Source organism: Papio anubis, chromosome 4 (assembly GCF_008728515.1).
Source record: "Papio anubis isolate 15944 chromosome 4, Panubis1.0, whole genome shotgun sequence".
Classification (NCBI taxonomy): Eukaryota; Metazoa; Chordata; class Mammalia; order Primates; family Cercopithecidae; genus Papio; species Papio anubis.
In genome coordinates this window covers 10,028,710-10,053,736 of record NC_044979.1, presented here as the reverse complement: position 1 = coordinate 10,053,736, position 25,027 = coordinate 10,028,710, and the positions used below count along the sequence as shown (strand labels likewise).

General features: G+C 42.5%; 2 protein-coding genes and 1 pseudogene across 24 annotated transcripts in view; 2 read left to right on the top strand and 1 right to left on the bottom strand.

The window, feature by feature from the left end:
• Positions 1–1,836, top strand: part of CUL1 (cullin 1) — a 105,263-nt gene extending 103,427 nt beyond the window's left edge. For 6 of the 7 annotated variants that reach the window (XM_009204112.4, XM_009204114.3, XM_009204115.3 and 3 more), the window contains exons 21-22: positions 88–201; positions 1,301–1,836. In XM_009204112.4, the coding sequence (XP_009202376.1) occupies positions 88–201; positions 1,301–1,381 (195 nt within the window). In that variant the 3' untranslated portion in view covers positions 1,382–1,836. The remainder of the gene's footprint in view (positions 1–87; positions 202–1,300) is intronic. The other variant, XM_009204111.4, reaches the window with a different exon arrangement.
• Positions 1,837–8,100: 6,264 nt separating this feature from the next.
• The window catches only part of EZH2 (enhancer of zeste 2 polycomb repressive complex 2 subunit), a 76,736-nt gene continuing 59,809 nt past the window's right edge, over positions 8,101–25,027 (bottom strand). For 13 of the 17 annotated variants that reach the window (XM_009204124.3, XM_017957293.2, XM_017957302.2 and 10 more), the window contains 12 exons: positions 20,685–20,776; positions 18,963–19,203; positions 18,300–18,469; positions 17,768–17,862; positions 16,578–16,618; positions 15,983–16,108; positions 15,010–15,188; positions 12,388–12,483; positions 11,036–11,117; positions 10,061–10,141; positions 9,822–9,906; positions 8,101–8,425 (listed from right to left, as the gene is read on the bottom strand). In XM_009204124.3, the coding sequence (XP_009202388.1) occupies positions 8,365–8,425; positions 9,822–9,906; positions 10,061–10,141; positions 11,036–11,117; positions 12,388–12,483; positions 15,010–15,188; positions 15,983–16,108; positions 16,578–16,618; positions 17,768–17,862; positions 18,300–18,469; positions 18,963–19,203; positions 20,685–20,776 (1,349 nt within the window). In that variant the 3' untranslated portion in view covers positions 8,101–8,364. The remainder of the gene's footprint in view (positions 8,426–9,821; positions 9,907–10,060; positions 10,142–11,035; positions 11,118–12,387; positions 12,484–15,009; positions 15,189–15,982; positions 16,109–16,577; positions 16,619–17,767; positions 17,863–18,299; positions 18,470–18,962; positions 19,204–20,684; positions 20,777–25,027) is intronic. The other 4 variants (XM_021936375.1, XM_021936379.1, XM_021936377.1 and 1 more) reach the window with 1 other exon arrangement.
• On the top strand, positions 22,382–22,452 carry LOC116274751 (annotated as a pseudogene).

Below are 25,027 nucleotides of genomic sequence, written 5' to 3'. Positions count from 1 at the left end.
CAGCCTCCATGCGGCTTGCCCTTAACTGTCAATACTAAGTTGTTAACAGCTCTAAATGCACCTCTTTTTCCTTATCTGGTTGCATAGGCGGCCATCGTGAGAATCATGAAGATGAGGAAGGTTCTGAAACACCAGCAGTTACTTGGCGAGGTCCTCACTCAGCTGTCCTCCAGGTTCAAACCTCGGGTCCCTGTGATCAAGGTACAGGACTTACATAGCCGTCACATTCCTTCCTTAATTTAGAAGATAAAAGATGTAGCAAAAAGTGGATGGATTGCTGTAGCATGAGAAGAAGGGAGCTGGCTTCTTTGTATGTAGTAGATTTCTATAAAAGAAAGCTTCAGTGTAACGCTATTGAAACACACGTACAAAGAAGTGCACAGATGATGAAGTGGCAGCTTGATGACTTTCACAGTCAATACACTGTGTAACCGGCACCCAGGTAAGAATTAAAACATGACCAGCATCCCGGAAGCCCACCCATCCCAGCTAACCTGTGGTGCCATAGAAAATCACTGTCATGTCTTCTGACACCATAAAGCAGTTTTGCCTGCTTATGCGTGATACATAGATTCTAGAGCACACGCTCCCGTGCCTGGTAAGAATTTTCTCAGCAGTATCTTTGGGAGATTCATTGCGTTGCAGTATCGAGAAGCACTGGATTGTTTTTGTGACTTTTGTGGGTGTTCTGTTATGGGAACACACCTTCCTTTATGTAGCCTACTGTTGACATTTTGCTTATTTCTGATTGGGAAGCAGGACTTTCCTTTTCCGAAACCACTTGGGTAAGGCACAGCCAGTGGGGAGCCTCAGGGGTGGCATTGACAGGTGACTCCCTCAACAGGCAGGAGGCCCAGTGTCCCTCCTGGGTTACATTTGGCACAGGTGCCAGTTCGTTCGTGGCTGTTCAGGGGGTTCTCCACGGTCCCCTGTTGCCTGTTCATGGCCTCTTCTTGTGAGATTGAGTCCTGCCTCAGAGGCAAGCAGACTTTGGTGGTAGAAAGAGACTGGCCCATGGGGCTCCCAGAGCACCCGGCTCCAGTTCCTAGGGCGGGTGCAGGAGGGACTTGGAGTCCCCCTCAGCAAGTGTCAAGGAAATGGAAATTAAACGAACTCCATGCACAACGGCTTAGCTGCCCAGGAAGTGAAACTATGCTAAGAGATCTGGGGCGGGGGGCACTGCTCCCCACTGAGCTCCGCATGGGGAGATCTGTGGTGGGGGCAGCCTCTCTCTGTTCTGATGATAATTTGTGTTTTTCTTCTCTTTCACTACCTCTTCCTTTTTAAAAATAACACCCAGAAATGCATTGACATTCTAATTGAGAAAGAATATTTGGAGCGAGTTGATGGTGAAAAGGACACCTACAGTTACTTGGCTTAACCCTTCTGGAAGGGTCTGACTGTGTGACCCGCGGCAAATAGTTCATGTTGGAAAGAATGAAAACAACTCAAGTTCATAGCAGCCAGCCTGCCGCCATTGGACCTCCCTTTTTAAAACTGAGACCAAGACTCCCATCAGCTGGTCTCGGATTTACATCGGAACTGCTCAGGATTGATACATTTCAAGTCTGTAAATACGGACACCAACGCCATTTACCCTAATTTAAGAACAGCGGGGACTGACCCTCCATGCCGAGGGCTGCATGCTACCGCATCTACGTCAATACATGGGCTCCCCGATTCACAGCTGTCGCCTTGGCAGCACTTGTCACGTTGGCAGCACTTTGAGAGCAAGTGTGAATGGACCCACATGTAATCTGCTATGAAAACCATTTGTATAGTGTGTTTCATTTTTTAATGTGTGAAAATAAAGAAAATTAAAGGATTTCTGTACAAGTCGCATTTGGTTTTGTTTTAAGTTTTACTAATTTCTATATGTAAATAAAAGATATAATGATTGTGCAAATTTATATTCCTAGTGTCTTCCTGTAGTTTAAAAGGGCTGTATTCTTTGGATTGAAAATTTTTTAAGATCTTAAAATTTTAAGCCCCGGTGTAATCCTTTAAAAAAAATCTTGCTTATTTTTGTGACTTCTGTGGTGACTTGAATGCACTGTGTCACTGGATTCAGTGAGAGTCGCTGACCACACATTGGTTCTCTTTGACACTTGTAAGGACTAAATGAGTTACCCTGACAGCCTATGTGTGAAACAGTATCCTCCTTTTTGCAGGTGGGGAAACTGAGGCCAGATGAGGGAAGATGCCTCTAGTGAGTAGAGGAGGTAGGATTGAAGGTGAGTGGCGGGCTCCAGGATCCCTGGTCGCCACCAGCCTCTCCTGCGTGGAGAGCACAGGCACAGAACACGGCAGAGCCCGCTCGGCCACGCTTCTGTTCCAGTCGTGGGCTCGGGACACGGCAGAACCCGCTCGTCCACGCTTCTGTTCCAGTCGTGGGCTCGGGACACGTCAGAGCCTGCTCGTCCACGCTTCTGTTCCGGTTGCAGCAGGTGGTTATGAGTAGCTGACAGATGAAAACATTGGCTTTGGTGAAGCTCCCTGGACTCATCCTTGTGCCAGCACTATGTCAGGGAGCCAAGGTTCCCTTGCTTTTCAGGCACATGCTGGCAAATTGGACCGTGTTCTTTGCTGTTATTCCACTTTGGGAGGCCGAGGCAGGCAGATCACCTGAGGTCGGGAGTTCGAGACCAGCCTGACCAACATGGAGAAACCCCCTCTCTACTAAAAATACAAAAATTAGCCGGGCATGGTGGTGTGCGCCTGTAATCCCAGCTACTCAGGAGGCTGAGGCAGGAGAATGGTGTGAACCCAGGAGGCGGAGGTGGTGGTGAGCTAGGATCGTGCCACTGCGCTCCAGCCCGGGCAACGAGAGCGAAACTCTGTCTCAAAGAAAAAGGAGTTACTCCCTGAGAATGGAATGTTTGCCCCAGTGTGTCCCCAGGAGAGGAGGTCCTGGGCCGTGGGGATGCACACCCCACCCCTCCTCCCGGCACGGATGTAACCACATCCAGGTTCCCTTCAGGAACCCTACATGTCGCCTGCCTGCGCCTCAGTGTAGCTTCTTCCTTCTGTCTCATTTGCCGGGTCAGTCACTTCCCAGCCAGGGTCGGGGATGCTGCTTTGCTCCCAGTAACTTTGTTTTCCTCATAGAAGCTTCAGGTACCTCACAGGTTTTGTAAGTGATAAATCTCGAACATCCTTAGTATACCATACCTGTGCCCAAGTGCAAGTTAGGCAGGTGGAGGGAAGACACAGCTAACAAAATAAGTACAAGTTCCTCGGGTTTCTTAGGACAGTCAGACACTTGACGGGTTAGTTAAAAAAGTTACATAGGGGCTGGGCACGGTGGCTTATGCCTGTAATCCCAGCAATTTGGGAGGCTGAGGTGGGTGGATCACAATGTCAGGAGTTCAGGACCAGCCTTGCCAACATGGTGAAACCCCGTCTCTACTAAAAATACAAAAAATTAACCGGGCGTGGTGGCAGGCGCCTGTAATCCCAGCTACTCGGGAGGCTGAAGCAGGAGAATCACTTGAACGCGGGAGGCAGAGGTTGCAGTGAGCTGAGATCGCGCCACTGCACTCCAGCCTGGGCGGCAGGGCGAGACTCTGTCTCAAAACAATATATATGTATTACAGAGGGCCAGGCACAAGATAGCTCACGGCTGTAAGCCCAGCACTTGGAGAGAGCTCAGCCCTGTGCAACATAGGGAGCCTCCATCTCTACAAAAATTAGCCAGGCTTGGTGGCGCACATATGTGGTCCCAACCACTCACAAGGCTGAGGCAGGAGGATCGCTTGAGCCCAGGAGGCTGAGGCTACAGAGAGCCAAGACCACTGCACTCCAGCCTGGAAAACAAAGCAACCCTGTCACAAAAAAGTCACACAGGTTAAAAAGTAAAATGGTAATCAACTGAGCATTTAATGGTTTCCACACTTTTTTTTTTTTTTTTTTTTTTTTTAGCATATCCCCTTTTTCAAACAATCTAGTGAAGAGTCTCAGTATAGAAGCCAGGCAGGAAGCAGCTGGTGTTCCGAACTCCACCCCTCCCTCCACGGGACAGCCCGGAAACACCCCGGTCGTGCCGCACTGGGAGTGAAGCTCACCTCCTGCTTTTCCTCAAACCAGTCCATTGTTATGCCTGTGAGAAAAGCATGCTGCAAAGGACACCACAGACCTGCCTCAAGAGCTTGTGCATTTCAGTCCTGTGAATGATATTCCGGAAATATTGTCATGAGTTTGCTGGTCTCTTCAGTCCCTCCGGGATCAAGCAGGCGCTTGGGTAAGTACCTTGGTCCCGTGGAAATTCCTCACGGTAAGTGAAGGTGAGCTGAGAGATGGGCGAGTCGGGAGTTCACCCCACACCTTCAGATTCCCGGCCTTTACCTGCTCCCCTTCCACTGGCTAAGTGTACCGTATTGACTGGTGTGAAAGAAAAGGCAATTCAAGACCTGTGTTTAGGTCCAAATGTCCCTTATGTGTAGGTTGACTCCTTTTCTCTTGATAAGACATGGAAAGGGAGACATTCTCTGAGGAATTCCTTTTTCAGGACAACTTAATAAGTCGCTTAGAGGCAGAGTCCCAGGCTTCTGGAAACCCCCTGGTGTTCAGTCCCTACATGTGGGCAGCATGGTTAGAGCCCAGGAGGAAGGTCACATTCCTCCCAGTTCTCAAGCCCTCTTCTCAGACAAAATACTTGCGTGTGCACAATTGGCTTTTTGTTACTAGCTGTAATTGTGAAAATTGTGGCCAAGCACATTGGCTCACGCCTGTAATCCCAACACTTTGGGAGGCCGGGCAGGTGGATCACTTGAGGTCAGGAGTTCGAGACCAGCCTGGCCAACGTGGTGAAACCCCGTCTCTACTACAAATACAAAAATTAGCCAGTTGTGGTAGCGCACGCCTGTAGTCCCAGCCACTTGGGAGGCTGAGGCAGGGGGATCGCTTGAACCTCAGAGGCAGAGGTTGCAGTGAGCTGAGATCATGCCACTGCACTCCAGCCTGGGCGACAGAGCAAGACTCCGTCTCAAAAAAAGAAAAATGGTTTACAAAGAACCACCAAGCGCAGTATCACTGAACTAATCTAGCCCCAGAGTGCTCACATTGTCACTCTTACTTTTACCCTTTTTTGAAGTATAGGGGAGCCTCTCTCTAGAACACCAAAAACCTGGGGCTGTTATTTGCTGCCAAATCCTAGTGGGGGTCTACACAGCGTGGTTGTTACCCACTGAGACCAAGGCTGATTATCTTGGAATCATGGCCAAAGAGGTTGGAAACAATATCACAGCAACAAAGGTTTAATCTACTGACAACTTTAACTCATTTTATAAGATCAATATTTTACCCCCTGGGTTGTAGAAACATTCGTTGTGGTTTAATCAGAGCTGGGCTGTGTACTAAGACCAGATGCACAGGCTAAGTATGTACTGCTGCGGCCTGAGGGAACCAGAGAGGACCTTGATCTCAGCGCCTGCCTGGAAGGGTAAGTCTCCTGGTTGGGCTCTGTTAAGCATGGGGTATAGACTCAGACTGCTGGCCAGGCACGCCCCAACTCGGGAATCTGAAGATTGGCCCCAGCTAGTGGGTAAGACACAGTGATTATAGGACCAACAGGTGCTGTAATGTAACGTATCTTTACTGACAGCATTTTAAGATGCTGCTCCTTGATGAATATTGGTACCTAATTTTCCTTTGAAATTTAGAATTACCAGCCCAGCTGGAAAACATGCTTGCTGGCCTTCAGCTATGTGAATTGAATCCCCCTTCTAATGAAGACAACTTCTTGTTTGTAGGAATCAGTCACTTGGCTGCCCAGGTTCATTTTTTATACCCTCATCGCTCATCTGTCCAGTTCATGACCCTGTCCAGGGCCCAGCCCCAACAATGCCCTTGCCGTAACAGGTGAGTGTGGACCACTTCTAATACCAGGTATCCCTGTGTAGCCCTCACTGGAACTGTTTATATCAAGGGACTGAGCAGATAGGCAATTATTTCAACTAGTTCCATTAAGAATTATTTAACAGAATATGGTTTTCAAAATGTTTACACTTGGATCCAGTCTTGATGAGCTATCTACAAGCTTAAATGTGTGGGTTTACATTTGATTTGACTTTGGTAGAGTTGAACACCTTGGGCAGAAGCGGAAGTGAGGACGCGGCATGGAGACAGTGAAGACTGGAGATGGGATGAACCAGACATTAATGAAAACCTGGCACAGCTTCTGGGTGCCTCTAACCAACAGAAGTTAGTCTGTGGGTGAGGTGCTGCCTGTTGTATATGTCAAGCCTTGTATTAAGTAGCTGATGAGCTTTAAAAAAAAAAAAAAAAAAAAGCCATGCTGGGCGGAGCAGCTCACACCTGTAATCCCAGCACTTTGGGAGGCCGAGGTGGATCACTAGGGGGAGTTCAAGACCAGCCTGGCCAACATGGCGAAACCCCACCTCTACTAAAAACACAAAAATTAAACGGGTGGGGTGGCCTGTGCCTATAATCCCAGGTATTCAGGAGGCTGAGGCAGGAGAATCGCTTGAACCTGGGAGGCAGAGGTTGCAGTGAGCCAAGACTGCACCACTGTACTCCAGGCTGAGTAGTAACAGAGCAAAATACCCTGTCTTTTAAAAAAAAAAAAAAATTCACAAAAAACCTCAATGTTTTAAGACAGTTTACGAATTTGTGTTGGGCTGTATGCAACCGGCCGTCCACAGGCCAGACAAGCTTGATAGGTTCTATCAAATGGGTTATTATGTCAAGCATTTCTGTTCAGAAATCTGTGTTCATGGAAGTCAGTGAAGAGGCATTTACAGAAGCACATTTCAAATCATGGTACAAAAAGCTTGCTGTGCACTGAGAATACATCAGACAGGGCTCAAAAACCACTGCTTTCCATCACGCCCCTCTGTCTTTCCTATGCCTTTGGGGCTCTGGTACATCGTGCTCACTGGAGGCCTCAAGGATCCATTTCCCAGCTGTTCCTCTGAGGATGGGTTGAGGGCTGTGGCTGGAATGAGCCATGTCAACAGGTACTTTTGGGCCCAAGTAATCTTTGGGGTCTCATGAACAGGCCTACATGCAATGATGAGCAGATGGGCTCCATTTCGCCTGTGCCTAAGCAAGGCCATTGAGCCATCTAGAGAATGACCTAACCCAAATAATGAAGTAACTGCCTCAGGGTCCTGCTGAGTGCCAAGAGTGGAACATGAGGGCATCGAGGGCAACAAGCTCTTAAGTGGATGGTACCATTTTCTGGGTGAGAGTGGAGATAGTTATTTAGACATAAAATAGATCAGCACTGTCATTAAGAAACCATGGGACGAGGCTGAGGGAGGGTCTCCTCAATCCCAAATCAAGTGGCAAATTAACTTTAGGACTCAAGTTGCTGCGCCTGTGCACTGATGTGATGGAGACCTGATCTCGCAAATGTTGTGGAACTGGAAAGCAAGATGAGTCGATTTAATTAGGTTTCACATTAATCCTATCACATTGTAAATAAAATCTAACTGTAGAAAAGGCAACTGCCAAGTAACTGAGTGTGGTCTGGTTTGCAGCGGTTATGAGGGTTCCCATGATGCTGCTGGTGAATGTACCGGGGGAGGATGCAGAGAAATTCCCCCAAATTCTGAGACCGACCACATGGTAAGGCATGCAAGGCACATGTTGTTTCCTTGACACTTAGAGTTTGTGATTTTTACCTCTTCTTTGAGAAGATACAAAACTAGTTTGGTTATACCTGTCAGTAGGTAGGTAAGGAATCCCGACTTATATTGTATTTCTAAAGAACTCTATCTAGACTAACGGCATTTAGAACTAGGTGAGTTCTTAAAAATAACCTAAGTCTACTCTGTCAGTTTATATATGGGGAACAGACTTGGAGGTTAAATCACTTTCTCCAGTTTGCACAGCTGACTGGAACGTACCCACCCACCCTGGTCTTGTCTATAAAATCAAGCCCTTTACTGGGTCAGCCCTCAGGATGCACAGCAGTTCTTCATATATGAATGTCTTCCACATATTACCAGGCAGTATTAGTTAAAATCAAGATTCATACAAAGACAACTAAAAAACCCAAGGAGGTAAATTTAAAAGTTTTTTGTTGGGCAGTACTAAAAGCAGTTATTGACATGTTATGAGAGATGACTCAACAAGGACAAGTTCAAGTATTCTTTATTCAAAGTTGAAAAATGTACCATACTGCATTATTGCAAAAATTCACTGGTACAAAACACTTTGCAGCTGGTGAGAAGGCAATAAAAAGTTGATTTTTAAACTCATTACTATAAATTATTCTTACAGTACTTTGCAAATTTAGAATTTCAAACTGCATTTTCTTTTTCTAAATTGCCCACAGTACTCGAGGTTCCTGAAGCTAAGGCAGCTGTTTCAGAGAGGAGGGGGAGGAGGTAGCAGATGTCAAGGGATTTCCATTTCTCTTTCGATGCCGACATACTTCAGGGCATCAGCCTGGCTGTATCTGAAACAACAGGAAGAAGCAGATGTCCGCTGGATGACCACCCATCCAACATGTGCTGAGACTTAACACAACAAAGCCTGCTGAAGACAGTGGGTGCATTAAAATGTCTTAAAAAAAAAAAAAAAAAAAAAAACATCCAATTATACAGCTGCCTGCATGAGGGCACATTCGTAGAAGGCAATGCGTAGGTCTGCGTTGCTGGCCATCTAATTGAGACGCTGCCAAGTTCTGAACTGAACAAACCTGTCTACAAGCATTTCCAGAGCTTGCCCAGCCTCCCCTATGCCTCTGAAGCAAGTGGCCCCAGGAAGGCTGGTCCACATCATGATGTTTAGGCCCGACGGTGGAAAGGCAAAATAGAACCATGGTCTGGAAAAAAACGATGACCATGGCAAAGAGGGCCAAAGAGCAGCTCGCCAGTTGTTCCCCCAGGTGAAGAAAGAACTGGAGTACAGTGGACACCCAGAAATAGTGGGTGGGGCCACCAGGCCCTCCCAAGGAAACTGGGTGGCTTTGCCTCCAACCCCAGCTCCACCCCCCACTCTTCATTCAGAGCCGGCCTGGAATGAAGGCAGCGGCCCTCAGTAAAGTAGGCCTTTCACTCACCCTGTCTGCCTCACTGAGAGCTCTCGGCTATGCAACAGCCATTAAAGGCCAGCCTGAATATGCAAGAACTCAGTACTCAAAGACAGTTTCTGGATGGGATGTACACGGGACCACAGGAGTTCATTAACTAGACAGTCATCTGACTGCACCTAAATCTGTATTCAATGGATGACTTAAATGTATCCCACAGAGCTTGACTGTGTCAACTGGCAGCCTAATGCCTAACCACACAGATACCATCGGTGGCCCACATGTCCCAGGCATCCCCACAGGGTGACCAGACACTGATTTGCCAACAGCACCTTTTAAAATGGTAATGATACGTGTAATAAGTATTATAGCAAACAGTAAATCAAGTAGATCTAATCAGTAAAGATATACATAGTATATTGTCAAGTAAAACCATGTTGCAGAAAAATCTATAGGACAGTGTGATCACACTTATCTGGAAAAACGCTCCACAAGCAAGCATGCAGCATGCGGCATGATATGAGAAGGTCTAGGACTCACCCAGCTGTCAACAGCAGGGTGAGAAATGGGGCTTTCTGCATGGATTTGATTCTATTTTTAAAATAAGCATGACTTGTATAATAAATAAATGGATCATGAATACATAACAGGAAAGTATAACCTAATTCCCCACTAATGCTCAAGGCAAAGCGACCCGTCAAAAGAACTCACCCCCACCCCTCAGCACATCTAGCAAAGAACTAAAAAAATCCTTCGCCCAGCGTTCACAATCCAGTAGAAAAAGCCCTTAGAGATCATGTTAGAAATGTACTTTACCAACCTGTAATCAAAAAACAGCTCTTCACCAGTCTGGATGGCTCTCTTGGCAAAAATACCTATCCTGTGATCGCCGTTAACCATCATAACTGGAAAGAGACACACTGGTGTCAGTGAGCATGAAGACAGGCCATGGGAGGTTAACTGACTTGTTCACATAACAAACAACTATCCCAGAAGTATTCAAGTCCATCATCACAGGATTAAAAAGGGAGTTCCAATTCTGACGTCAAAGATACCTACCTTTTGCATAGCAGTTTGGATTTACCGAATGATTTGCAAAACGAATTTTGTTACCCTTGCGGGTTGCATCCACCACAAAATCTAAAAAGAAGAAAATAAGCCCAGTGAATAATTTCAGTTATAAGTAAATCAAGTTATTATGATTCTGTAAATGCAACCGGTTATAGTTCTTCAGGGTTTGCCTGCAAAAGCAAATCATTCAAGCAACTTCATTCAGTAAGAAATGATATTTGGAAGAACACACTATTGTTCCAGGTTAAAATTAATCACCTATAATTCAAGATGGTTATCTGACACAAAAGCTATTAATTATCAACTATAAACATACATTACTAAGCAAAATAAAAAAAAATTAAAAAGAATCTGACAAAATTCTTCTGAACATCAATTCATTTAACTTTAGTTTCTTTTATAATGTCTATAAAGCGTTCCTAGAAAAAATCTATTCTACTTGTTCCAACTAAGAGTTTCTCTGAATATCTTACATGTTAAGCCAACCTCCCACCAGAACAATCCCACCAGAAATATCCCTACAGACTTACATTCTACCCCAGAACATCAGCTATGAAAGCAGCTGCCTTTCCTCCCAGTCCTTTGAGAATATCCAGGGGAGTCTGGCTCCTCCCCTCCTTCCCAGCTCCAAGGCACCGACTGGAGGAGGTGTGCTGAGCTGCCTGAACACAAGAGGTGAGGGCAGCAAGAGCACAACATCCCCGTCACAGCCAGACACTGGTACAGTGCCACTCACAGATGGCCAGGGCTTCAGAGAGGCGGTTTCCTGCACACCTAGTCCATCTGCTCCCTGAGGAATTCCTTGCTCCAGTTCCTTTCAAGCAAGCAGCCCCCGATGCCTCTAAGGAGATCCTCCTTCCGGTCACCTCACTGACCTCCACCCTCGTTTCTGAACACTTGGCAGGCAGAAGGCTGCCACATGCAACTCAGAGGAACTCACTGCCTCCCAGCTCAGACACATACCATTGTTCAAGTTGAACAGAAAGCTGCACATGTATTTATCATATACTTTGCCTCTTCTGTCAGCTTCATCTTGAGAAATAATCTAAAAAGAAAGACACAAGAGAAAATTCTTTTGGATAAAGGTGATCAAGTCTGACAGCACATGCAAAAGCACACACAGTGAATACTGGACCTTCGGAAGAAAACAAAAAGGGTCACTACAGCCAAGTTCTCTTTCCCATTCAGTCTGCACACTGATAAATCTAAGAATAACTGTATATTAAGGACCCCAACTCAGAAATATTTCCACATCCTGAAGTAATTATCCTTGGAGAAAGTGAGGAACCAAAGTCTTCTCGCTGAGCTTAAAAAAAAAAACACACACACACACACACAAGTTGGCCGCAGTGGCTGACGCCTGTAATCCCAGCACTTTGGGAGGCTGAGGCAGGCAGATCACCTGAGGTCGGCAGTTCAGGACCAGCCTAACCAACATGGAGAAACCCCATCTCTACTAAAAACACAAAATCAGCTGAGTGTGGTGGCACATGCCTGTAATCCCAGCTACTCGGGAGGCTGAGGCAGGAGAATCGCTTGAACCTGGGAGGCGGAGGTTGCAGGGGGCCAAGATCGCACCATCGCACTCCATCCTGGGCAACAAGAGCGAAACTCCATCTCAAAAAAAAAAAATTTGGGTGAGTTGGTTCCAAATTGAAGCTAGCCCTATGATTTTTCAGTAACTCAACAATTTAAAAGGTGAATAACTAATGACACTGTTGTTTCTACATCCTTATCAACCAGGTTGTGGATTAAGCAGGACACTCTATGGTAAAGCTCTTGTTCTCCCTGCTGACCATAGATGAGAAAAGCTAAATGTGGCTAGAACCAAGCAATCCTGTTTTGTTTTGTTTTCCTCTGAGACAGGGTCTCACTTTGTTGCCCAGGCTGGAGAGCAGTGGCACAAATATGGCTCACTGCAGCCTCAACCTCCCAGGCTCAAGCGATCTTCCTCCCTCAGCTCCCAAGTAGCTGGGACTACAGGTATGTACCACCATGCCTGGCTAATTTTTGCATTTTTTGTAGCAATGGGGTCTCGCCATGTTGCCCATGCTGGTCTCCCAACTCCTGAGCTCAAGCAATCCACGTGCCTCAGCCTCCCAAAGTGCTGGGATTGCAGGAGTCAGCCACCGCGCCCAGCACAATCCAGTTACTAAGCATGCAAATCCACAAACATGCAGAAGTCCAGGCTTAAAAGGCAGTTTATGGCAATTCATTCCCAATCAAACCCACAGACTTACCTAATAAAATCAATCTAAAATAAAGAAAAGTTAGTATATACAATGCCACCTGAATATAGGTAACCAGTGCCTTACCTCTCCACAGTATTCTGAGATGAATTCATTTTTCTGCACAGGATCTTTGATAAAAATCCCCCAGCCTGCCACATCAGATGGTGCCAGCAATAGATGCTAGAGAATAAAACACAATTACAATCAAAAAAGAGGGTGAAGATGGACTGGGGACAAAGCAGACTACAGAATGAAAACAAAAGCTATCACTGTAAATCCTCAGACCTGTTCTAAGGCAGTAATGGAACACACAGCTTCAGTCAACGTGAAAGCTGCTGAGAATGGCTATGAACATTCTGTTTTTCTCATACAGCAGATAAGAATCTCTGTCTTACAGAAAACCCTTTGGTGGTGTTAGTCCTCTGCAATGACCATCATTCAGCAAGGTGCTCTAGGCCTGCTGCACTTTTGGCTTCCCTGTTTCTTCAGCCCTTGATTTCCTCGAATAATTTACTTTCAACCTGAATTTAAGGATACCACCAAATCACTCTTCTTCTCCATACCTTTCCCTCTACTTCCCCCAAGTGATTTCTATTAACATGATTCCATTTTCAGCCTCAGGACACCCCTGATTCTTCGCTGGTGCTGGTTCCCTCTGAAGCCCATGGCAACTTGGCTTTGGATTTGTTCTTCCGCCCCACCTCCTCAGGATAACACAAGAAACTATTGGGAGGGATTACCATGATCTTGTCAGTCCAGTAGTCTATTTTCAGCAGAAATGCCGAGATGATCATTGCTGTAAATTATGTATTTAGGGATGTGTTCCCAAACCTATGCCAATTTTTCTTCATGGCTCATTATTATGCTTTCATCCAAAATTTTCTTGTGACCTTTACAAAGGCTTCCCTGATCACCTAAGCTTCCAATCTATTCCTATTCTGGACCATCTTACCACTCACCTGTCAGGTGAACTTCCCAAATATCCTTCTGATCAGAAACTAAACAGCTAACTACTGCTGTGCAAATGAAACCCAACTGGTAAAAAGTATCTACATAGTTTAACATTTTTCAGAGTTAAAAAATGTCTTATAAAGAGGACATGTCAGTATGAATAGAAGTACCCACTTTCTGAACAAAGTCAGGAAGGAGTACAATGGTAAGCTGTTTGGGGGAGAAATTGAGATTTTTAGGTCTGAGCGGGTATGCCATCGGAAATTGAACCAGCGTCACTGTGATCCAGTGACCTAAATGGACATATAACTGCCTAGAGTAAAATGATCTAAATGTGTGATAGAAAAAAGTCACAGCTAAAAACAAAAAACCCACCACCCTGCACAGCTCTCTGCCATAAACACAGACGTTGGTTCAAAAACATACGGAAACAAAACCAAGAAAACTTCAGTGTTTTGCCTGGAGCACAATTTCTGGTAGAAGGGGACTTGCTGGTAGGAAGTGTGATCTCAATTATAAATAAATGGTCCAACAACAAAGATATGTCTACTCTACACCACACACACACACACACACACAGCATAAGGGCAGGTAATGGGAGCCTGGAGAATTTGATCTCCTGCTCCTTTACAAGTCTTGTGACTTTGGGTTTCCTTACCCGTAAAATGGGGTTAACACTTATTCCTCACTCACAGGGTTAGGAGGATCAATGAACGAATCCACTAAAGCACTTAGAACAGTGCCTGCTATTTTTACATGCTTAATAAATGTCAGCTATTATTATAAAAAGAACTGAAGAAAGACCTTATCTGCCTTTTAAAAAAAAAAAAAAAAGGATTCCCCAAACAGATGCTGCTGGAGTTTCTTTAGCTCAGTCATACTTCCGGGCTCAGAGAGTTAAACCATCTACATACAATTCCCCACACTAAAAATACAGAATTCCTAGCTGGATTTTTTTCAAGGTTTTTGTTTATTTCTTTGTTTTGTTTTCTGAGACAGAGTTTCGCTCTGTCCCCCAGGCTGGAGTGCAGTGGCCCGATCTCTGTTCACTTGCAAGCTCCGCCTCCTGGGTTCACACCATTCTCCTGCCTCAGCCTCCCGAGTAGCTAGGACTACAGGCGCCCGCCACCACGCCTGGCTAATTTTTTCGTATTTTTAGTAGAAACAGGGTTTCACCATGTTAGCCAGGATGGTCTCAATCTTCTGACCTCGTGATCAGCCCACCTCGGCCTTCCAAAGTGCTGGGATTACAGGCGTGAGCCACTGCGCCCGGCCTCAAAGTTATTAAACAAACAGGAAGTAAGTCTATAAAAACCTGCCATGGGAAATTTCATCTTTTACTCTACATAATAAGGAATCTATACTCTTTGATGAGAATGAGTCTATATTTTGATAGAAATCACCATTTATTTGCATTAAGGATACTAAACTACTAGTTTAACTAAAAGAGAAATTTCAAATAATCTATTAAACCGCTAGAAAAAATACATCTTATTCCAAATCTGATACCATGAATGGCTGCTTCTCAGAATTTGCTGGTTTCTCCTACTATCGGAGTACAGTGCTCTATAGAAAACTGAAGAGACTGCCCAAGGGTGCACTATCCAGCGAAAATTATCAACACTTTCTCATCAGTTGCACCTTTCAAGGATCACTTTTACTTTTTGCCCCAGCTAAATCATCTAAGACAATCCTGACATTTGCATCACTAAATAGCTAACTACTAACAATCTTCCAGAAGCGACTGTTACTCACCTTTTTGGAGCCCCGCTGAATACTGCAGTTCTTGCAGGACACATTTTTACTGTCCCAATGGTCAGCGGCTCCACAAGTAAGACAGAGGTCAGGGTCACACTCTCGGACGGCCAGGTAGCACGGGCACTGCTTGGTGTTGCACTGTGCTTTGCAGCGGCATCCCGGAAAGCGGTTTTGACCTTCAGAGAGAGGTTTGGAGGTTCTTCACTCATAACCACCATCACCATCATCACCATATGCAAAAACTTGCAGAAAGATACGTGGCAAGGGGTGTACTGAGCATCTGGCTGACTCTCAACCCTCACAACCACCTTATTGCCCTACTATACAGACAAGGAAATGGAAGTATTAACAGCGAAGTTAAAGCTGTTTGTATGAAAAAGACCACCACTGAGTTTTTCCATTTTTCATTTGTTAAACAGTGTATATATTTAAAGTCAGTGTGAATAAAGTAAGTGTGAAGAAACAATATCCATGGTCCTTGACCATTCTCACAGCCCCTAGAGTTCTAAACACTCCCTTAGTACTCAAGCTTCATGTGCAGTCTCATTAAACAATTATAAAAATCCACTACGTTTATGCTACATTCCTTTATTCTGAAGACTAAAACCCTCCTAACTCTGACAATTTCTGGTGTCCAAAAATTATCTGAGTAGCTCCTTCTAGATTCCTCTTACAATCTGTGCCGACTTTAATACAACTTAATTTAAATGATCAAAGAAGAAAAAAAATAAAATTCGGGTTCCTTTAATACAACTTTGCCTGCCTCACACACATAGACACACAACACCCAGGTGACTGACCAGCCAGTGGCACAGGGCCAGGTATGGGGCTCAATAAATACTTGTCAAATCCATGAGTTTCGTCAAGTAAACAAGGGAGTGCTCCCGTGTTCTTATTTTTGATTTTTTAAATTGCTAACCAAAGGCCTATTTAGTTCTCATGCAATTGCATCAAAGCAACAAATACTTACACTCTGAACTACATTGACAAAACTTTTCACAAAAATTTTGTGCTATCACACAAGGGCACGAACTGTCACAAGGCTGCCGTGGATGATCACAGGGTTGATAGTTGTAAACATGGTTAGAGGAGCCGTCTGAGTAAAGATAACATCATGCAGGCCAATGAATCCAGGGAGATGGAAACGATCATACACAATTAACACGAGTACATTCTTCCCTACTACCTGTGGAGGGTAGCTGGCCTGCCTTTACTGAATGCATAACGTTACACATATTCCGGTTTCCAAAACGATGGCAAAAATACTCTCCCACCCCCAGGTGCTTGTGAGTTCCATCTAGATACAGCGTGGCTACATCAAAGTCCCATCCCAAAGCACTTCTCCTTCAACCAACTTGGACTCATACCTTCCAGTCAGCCTCCACTTTACAGAAGAGAATTGACTGGGGATTCATCAATAGACATTCTCCATTCGAATTGGTTTAATGTAGAGAAGGCAATTACATTAGAATAACCCAAGCTCTAATCCAGTTACTATTCTAAAACAAATGAAAACAAAGCAGACATTGTTAAGCTAATAATGAGAGGAATAGAAAGATGCTAACCCTTTTTCAGCTGTATCTTTCGGCAGTGTGCAGCCCACAACCTGCAAAAACACAAAGAAAATGAAACCAAACTTCTGCAGGACGCTACAAATCCAACAGAGAGCTGCTTAACTGGATCTATCCGTGCCATGAATACAGCAGTGCGTTAAAGCCAAGAGTCATGCCCTGCCCAGTTTATATTTGCCATCAGTTTGAAGCAACTCAAACAGCTTGATGGCTCAGGCTGCCCCAGGTGTGGCAAGACGTCATTTCCTGTGTTCATCCATGACTCCTGGTCAGAACTCCTGAGCTCCCAATGCTGCACAAAGCAGCTGGTGTGTCTGCCTGTTGATTTATTCTGATGTGGATGACACTGATCACTTCCTCTAATTTCAGGCATCATAAACCAATCAAGTGAACTACATGGTCAGAAATAATTCAACCAAAATTTAAGAAGCATCTCCTGAAGCCTAAATTCCTATGGGAAAAAAAAACCTTGACTTTTAAAAAATTCTAAATTGGGTTGGCCCTACACTTATTTTTGTTAAAGTAACAAAATGTTAAGGTAACAAAATGTAACATGAGCCTGTACACAATTTTTGAAGCATAATCTAACTGCACCCTTACGTTTCTCAATTTTAAACATGTGAGGTGGAGGTATGGGGAGATTAGGGCAGATAGTCCATTTGTAAATTTTTCTGGCTCTACATTTACAAATCAAATCAACCTGAAAACATTTGCTAAGGTGACAGTAACATTCACAACAGGCTTATATTATAGTAGGGTACTCATTAGGAGTATCGAATGCAATACCACACAACTTAGAAATTCAAGCTCCTGGAGTAAAAGATACTTCTAAAAACTGGACCAGAGCTCACATCAGAAACACAGAACATTTCATGATGTTAAAGTAATTGTTTATAGCCTTTACTGAAAAAGCTACTAAATATGTTTTTCTTAACCCAAATTCCGTCTGGTAACTGTAATTTTTATGACTCTTAACATACCAAATATACCGAAGGCTGCTGTATTCTTATAGAAAAATACTAGCAACTCCCAGTGGAAATACGATTCCATAGTTCTGTTTTTGATGGCAGTTTAAGGTTTTTTTAAAATAGACTAAGTAGAAACCAACAACGGCCCATAGGAAGGGCCTTGTCTGCAGTGTCTATCTGTGTTGACTTCTCTAAGCAGCTTCATGGCAGACTCACCGGTGTTTCCTCTTCTTTTTCCTTGGAGGAGTGTCCACATCCTCAGCAGGAGCTGGAGCTATGATGCTAGATTCTTTGACTCTAAACTCATACACCTGACAAGAGGCACAGTCACAGAGCCATGAGGACAGTCTTATTTAGGCAAACCATTCTTATACTCATGCATACCAGAAAAATGTCTGTCTCTTCTGTGACACTGCTAGATGCTGGGGATATAACAGACATCGCTGTCCCTACCCTCACATTGGGGGTAGCTGTAATTATATTCTGGTCAAGACCTGTGATGCTAAATTTAAATTCTTACTAGCTTTTAAAATCTACTATCTAACCTTAAAAGTCTACAGTGGGGAAATTCTGTAACATACCTGGAGAATAATTTTCATTCAATTCCCTCTTGGGAAGAAAAAAAATTATTTTTAGGAGATGAATAGGAGCTTAGTAATAACCAAGAATTTTCTTTGTTTGGACAATGAGTACATTTTTATCTCTATATTTGAAGCTCTTTTAACAACATTTTTATCGGATATCTTACCTGTCTACATGTTTTGGTCCCAATTAACCTAGCAATGGCACAGAAATTGTCATAGTAAGTGCCAATGAGGACTCTAAACATTGAGGCTTCAGCACCACTCCACTCCACATTCTCAGGAGGTTCAATATTTGGCTTCATCTTTATTGGTGTTTGACACCGAGAATTTGCTTCTACAAAACCAAATGTAAGCACTGGTCAAGAAATTATTGGAAATAATATTAAGAAGTAAAATTCAGGGTGTGCTTAAGAAAAAAGCAAAAAGATAAGGACAACTAAAATCCAATTGGTAAAATACTAATTCATCAGTAGTTCACATTTTCTAACAAAACTATTCATAGAACATCAAGAATATTAAACCAAATGATCTGAATTTCATCATTCCCTACCTAAGATCGAAAAAGGAAAATGGCACAAAGAATGAGAATAAACTGCATCATCAACTTTCAAACAAACAAGCAGGGCAAACACAAGCCAGGGTAGGGGTGGAGGCAGGAAACACAAGCAACGCAGCTACACATTCTTGAGATAATGCTGGTCTTAAGACTCTAGTCTTTATACTGAAACTAACCAACTAAGAAAATTATTCAATACATTATACATCCTTAATCCTCACAATATGAACTTTCACAGAAGAGTAAATCCCAGTTATTAGATGTGTCTTACCAGAGGAGCTCGAAGTTTCGTCTTTCTTCTCTTCTTCTTCTTTATCATTGTTCTCTCCCCCCGTTTCAGTCCCTGCTTCCCTATCACTGTCTGTATCCTTTGATTCCAGCACATTAATGGTGGGGGTGCTGGGCCTGCTACTGTTATTGGGAAGCCGTCCTCTTCTGCGGCCTCCTGGGCGTTTTGGTGGGGTCTTTATCCGCTCAGCAGTGAGAGCAGCAGCGAACTCCTTTGCTCCCTCCTACGAAATGAAAAATGTCAACATGAGGGCAAAGTTCTAAAACTCATTTTGATGGAAGAGAAAAAAAATACTATATAAGCCAGGTTAGTCAAAAAATTTACCACATTATCCATTTATCACAAATAATCATTTGCATGTCTAATATACTTGTTTTTGATATGCTTTTGATAGTCTGAAAATTTCAGAAAGAGAAATATGGGTTCTATATATTCCTAGAATGGTACAAAAATCAGGCAAGACAGTTCTATATTGTGAATTTGTAAAATATATTAACTGGTTATAATTAAGTTAAAATATAAGAAGATAAAGTATGAAATATACTTCATGTAATAAAGGTAATTATCTCTATGGACATAGTCTATTTAAAAGTGAATCTTTACAAAAGAATCATATACCTAATGTGCACGGAGTCAGACTACCTATGCAGAGTTTAAGATAATGCATACCTCTTTGTGTTAATATTTAAAGTATACAAGAACACAAAACACAAACATGCTTGACTTTGTCACTTCCTGTCTTACTATTAAAACATCCAACATTTTTTTTTTCCTGTGAAAGATACACAGCCACAGGAAGACATGAAAGGAACTTCAGAATAAGACTCTGAGGGTTACATCTTGCATTATGAAGTACAATAATCCAGTCTCAAAGTATAAAACAATGGTAAGAGCATGGTTTATAGAGACCACAGAAACATTTTAGATGAGCCAAACAAAATTCTGCCTTGTAAAGATTATTATAAAACAAGTGCTCAAGAATTCCATTTTTTTTTTAGTGGAAATAGAAGGGAGAAGTTTGACAGCAGCCAACAGTTTTATACTTCATTCTACAAAAACCAAATTGCTTAAAAATAGGATACCTTCTGCAGGTGCCATTCAATGAATCTTCTGTCCAAAATCCAACAGGCAATATATACCCATTTAGTTCCTAGGTAGGAGTGGCTTGGTTCAAAGAGGGGAAATGGTAAAAATAAGAGAGTACCCGTAAAAAACAACTTTTCTACCTCATATTTTCCTAACCCCTTACCTTTTCTCCATCATTTAAAAAAAAAAAAAATCTGTGGAACCTATCAGCTGAAATGACAGTGCATCTAAAACTCAAGCAGAGGGATATGGCTATGAGAGGGGCTTAGGGTCTACTGCGTATGGTTACTGCATGCCTGCTTTCTAAGTGGACTATCTGTGCCTCGCAACTCTCATAGACTTTGTAGAAGGCATAAGAGTCCTTGATCCTAAAGGCCTTGAAATGTTGCTGAAGAGATAACACAGATTTTAAAAAGAATAATACCACATTAATGAAAGACTAAAATGTGCAGTACATGAGCTATGGAAGAAACAGCACGGGTGAGAAAGCTCTGTCTATCATATGGCCCATAACAGCACGGGTGCAGACAACATTAACGCTGACTTGATCACCTCCACCAAAGTGCAAAATTAAGTCCTCTCAAGTACCCTCTGCAATAATAAGGCACTAAGTCTTACCAAATGCTGGTAACACTGTGGTCCACAAGGTTTGTTGTCTAAAGCTGTTTCTGTGTTCTTCCGCTTATAAGTGTTGGGTGTTGCATGAAAAGCTGCAAAATAAATGAAACAAAGAATCTAATATAACTATAAAACACTTTTTCACTTTTCCAGTTCCACTGGAAAAGTCAATTAATGGATTATAATCTTGCTAATATATGGTTTACATTACTTTATATAACTTTCCTTCAAGCTCTTACTGAACGATCACAATGTATTTTCCATTCCTCCTCCTCCAACCATTAAGCAGGAAGGAAAAACAGTAAATTCTGGAATGATTCATAATTTCTCATTTTTCTCCTTGCAAGTAACACTGATGCACATAACTATGGTTATAGACATTTACTTAAATTGAATCTTACTATCTCTGTTTAAGCAGCTGATACTCCCGCTACAATTAAATCAGATTTCCTATTTTTAATTCTGACATACAGTTTCTTGATTTCTAAAGAAAGGTCAGCAATCAGCTTGTCACCAGTTGTAAAAACTCGTTTTTAATGGTAAAGAGGACAACCCCAGATTACTAACATTCAATTCCTGTGAATCATACCCAATCCAAGAACCTGGTGAGAGCTTACAGTGTCTTGCCACAGAAAATTACGATGTCAAAAAACAGATTTTAGATACACTGTTTGAAACCTAAAATTCCAAAATAACGTAACAGAAAGATTCAAATGCGGATACACTGCTACATGAAAACAGTGTGAACACTGACAGCAGTGCAAACTTCAGAGAATTTCTTGCAAAAACTTGCTTCCTCATATACAAAAGGGAAATGCTGGAAATGGACTATTCAAAATTACACAAAATGAAAATTAATCTGGAGAAAAACAAGTGACATTCCCACAAAACAAATCATCTTTTAAATATCTGTAAAAAGCCATAAAGACTGATGAGAAAAGGAAGGGGAAAAAAAGGGCAAAGTTGTGTTTTTAAAGAAGAAAAATTGGCCAGGTGCGGTGGCTCAAGCCTGTAATCCCAGCACTTTGGGAGGCCGAGATGGGCGGATCACGAGGTCAGGAGATCGAGACCATCCTGGCTAACACGGTGAAACTCCGTCTCTATGAAAAAATACAAAAAAAAAAACCTAGCCGGGCGAGGTGGCAGGCGCCTGTAGTCCCAGCTACTTGGGAGGCTGAGGCAGGAGAATGGCGTAAACCCAGAAGGCGGAGCTTGCAGTGAGCTGAGATCCGGCCCCTGCACTCCAGCCTGGGCAGCGAGATTCTGTCTCAAAAGAAAAAAAAAGAAGAAAAATTCAAGGCTTAGATTCTGTTGCAGTGTGTGAGCAATTAGGCTACAGAAAGCCTAACACCCAATACTAATCTGGTGCTGGATTACGTTCGCTTAGGCACGCTAATACAACTATTTTTCTCTTTATGAGTTAATCTAACATTGTAGCTTGTTCTCTGAAGAAAAAAAATACATAATTTAAAATATGTAAACCACTTCTTAAAAAAAAAGTGACAATGAAATACAGAGAAAACAAGAATATTAACAAAAATAAAACCACCATTAGAAAACACATAAACTTTATTCAACTTGGATGTAAAGAATAATTTTCTAAAACTCATTCAGAAGAGACAGAACATTTATCTCTATCTACCAGCACTACTACATTTTAAATTGTACTGAAAATACAAGCTGAAGTAGGTAGAAAAGACAGTTACAGCTCTTTTACAATTTGTCTTGCAGGCTTTCTGTTTTTGTTTTTTTTTATCAGAAAGCCTCCCCGCTCCCCGCCCCACCAAAAAATAAATAAATAAAGTATGTAGAAAAGAGAAAGAAGTTTCAGTTATACAGACTGGAAAGAAGGCAAAACCATTAATAACTACAGACAGTATAATTACACAGCTGGAAAACTCCTAAGAATGTACTGAGAAACTGATAAACACGAAGACAATGCAGTAAGGTAGCAGGGTACAAAACAGAAGACAAAATGTGGAAAAGGCCCAACAGCAATAAGTTTAATACCTAGAAATACTCGACAAAAAATGTACAAGAGTTATATAAAGAAAACTTGGGAGGTAATTAAAGGACACAAAAAGAGAGGTGATGGTATGGTTAGTGAGACTTAACCCTTATATTTTAAAAAGAAGTTAGGTAATTTATAAATTTAATGGGATTCCAATAAACATACTGCTAATTTTTTAAAAAAAGAACTAGACAAACAGATTTTGAAATGTATATAGGCTGGGTACAGTGGCTCATGCCTGTAATCCCAGCACTTTGGGAGCCCAAGGTAGGAGGATCACTTGAGTCCAGGAGTTTAAGACCAGCCTGGGCAACACAGTGAGACCCTATCTCTAAAAAAGAAAAGAAAAAAAGAAAAAGGAAACTAGCCAGCAATGGTGGTGCATGCTTGTAGTCCCAGCTACGCAGGAGGCTGAGATGGGAGAATAGCTTGAGCTCAGAAGGTCAAGGCTGCAGTGAGCCATGATTATGCCACTGCACCACTCCAGCCTGGGTGACAGAGCAAGACCCTGTCTATAAATAAATAAATTTATATACAAAAACAAGAATTGCCGGGAGATGTCTGAATACCGCCTCATGAATAGACTAAAGGAACACAATGTTGAGAAACCCAAATACATATGGCAATAGGCAATGAAGGAAATATTTCAAGGTAGTGAAAGATGAACTTTTCAGTAAATGAAACAACTAGGCAACTTTGGAAGTGAGAAGGAGGATCAGATTTATAATCTATATTATATTAAATTCCAAATGGATCAAAGATTTATATGTTTTTTAAAAAATGAAGCCTAAAACATACTAGAAAAAGTGAGAAACCCTTTATAATCTTGGAATGGGAAAGTTAACTGATAAATTCAACTACTTTTTAAAAAATATTTAAACTGACCAGGTGCAGTGGCTCACACCTGTAATCTCAGCACTTTTAGAAGCTGAGGCGGGTAGATCACTTGAGGTCAGGAGTTCAAGACCAGCCTGGCCAACATGGCAAAATCGCATCTCTACTAAAAATTCAAAAATTAGCTGGGTGTGGTAGCACATGCCTGTAGTCCCAGCTACTCCGGAGGCTGAGGCACAAGAATCACTTGACCCCAGGAGGCAAAGGCTGCAATAAGCCAAGATCACATCCAGCCTGGGTGACAGAGCAAGACTCTGTCTCCCCAAAAAAAAAAAAAAAAAAGTTTAAACTTTGCTTATGGGACTTTTATCAAATAAACCTGAAAAAAATTGCAACTCATATTTCAAAACACCTAATTTCCTGATTATATAAAAAGCTCCTAAGATTATCAAAAGACCTATAAGACCAAGAATAAAAACAGGCCAGGTGCGGTGGCTCACACCTGTAATCCTAGCACACAGCTGAGGTGGGTTATTACCTGAGGTCCGGAGTTTGAGACCAGCCTGGCCAACATGGTGAAACCCTGTCTCTACTAAAAATACAAATATGAGCCAGGCGAGGTGGTGCGCGCCTGTAATCCCAGCTACTCAGAAGGCTGACGCGGGAGAATCACTTGAACCCAGGAGGCAGAGGTTGCAGTGAGCCAAGATTGCACTCCAGCCTGGGCGACACAGCAAGACCCCTGTCTCACAAAAACAAAAAAAACAAAGAATAAAAATAGTTCACTCTTCAACATATAGGAAGATCCTACCCTCATTCAAAGGAATAAAACCCAGATATTAAAACAATGCTTATCACCTGTGGGAAGCAGAGATTAAAAAATAAAGAAAAACAAGAACTTAAAAATAATACTAAAAGCCATTTTTCACTTACAAAATCAACTTTAAAAATTAGTTTGGTAACACTTTCTATGGGCAGGGCTCTCTGACTTTGCTGGTAGGGTTTTAAGGTGCTGTATCCCTGTATGGCAGGTCATTTGGCAATACCTAAATAGAGTTTATCAGGTAAACTTAAACTTGTGTGAAATGGGTACAGATATCTGCAAGATAATTCACTGTAGCACTGTTACAGCATAAGGCTCAAAATAATCCAAATGGTCACCATTAGAGACCAGTCCAGTAAGTTCTGCAACCTCCTACAGCACAGGCTATGCAGCTATACAGATAAAGCTAATAGCTACAATATTAAATCCTATCCTTATCCCCAAAAAAGGGAAAAGCCTGAATGCTATGGCACCATTTAAATAAGATGGTCAGGAAAAAAAAGAGTATCTTTATACTTGTCAAAGAAACTGTAAAAAGAAAAATACAAGAGAACTAATAAAAGTGGTTAACTACTAATAAAAGTGGAAGGAGTGAGGTAAAAATTCGATGGATGGGGAACAGAAAATCATTGGGAGACTTCATTGTACACATTTTCATACTTTTTTTTTTTTTTT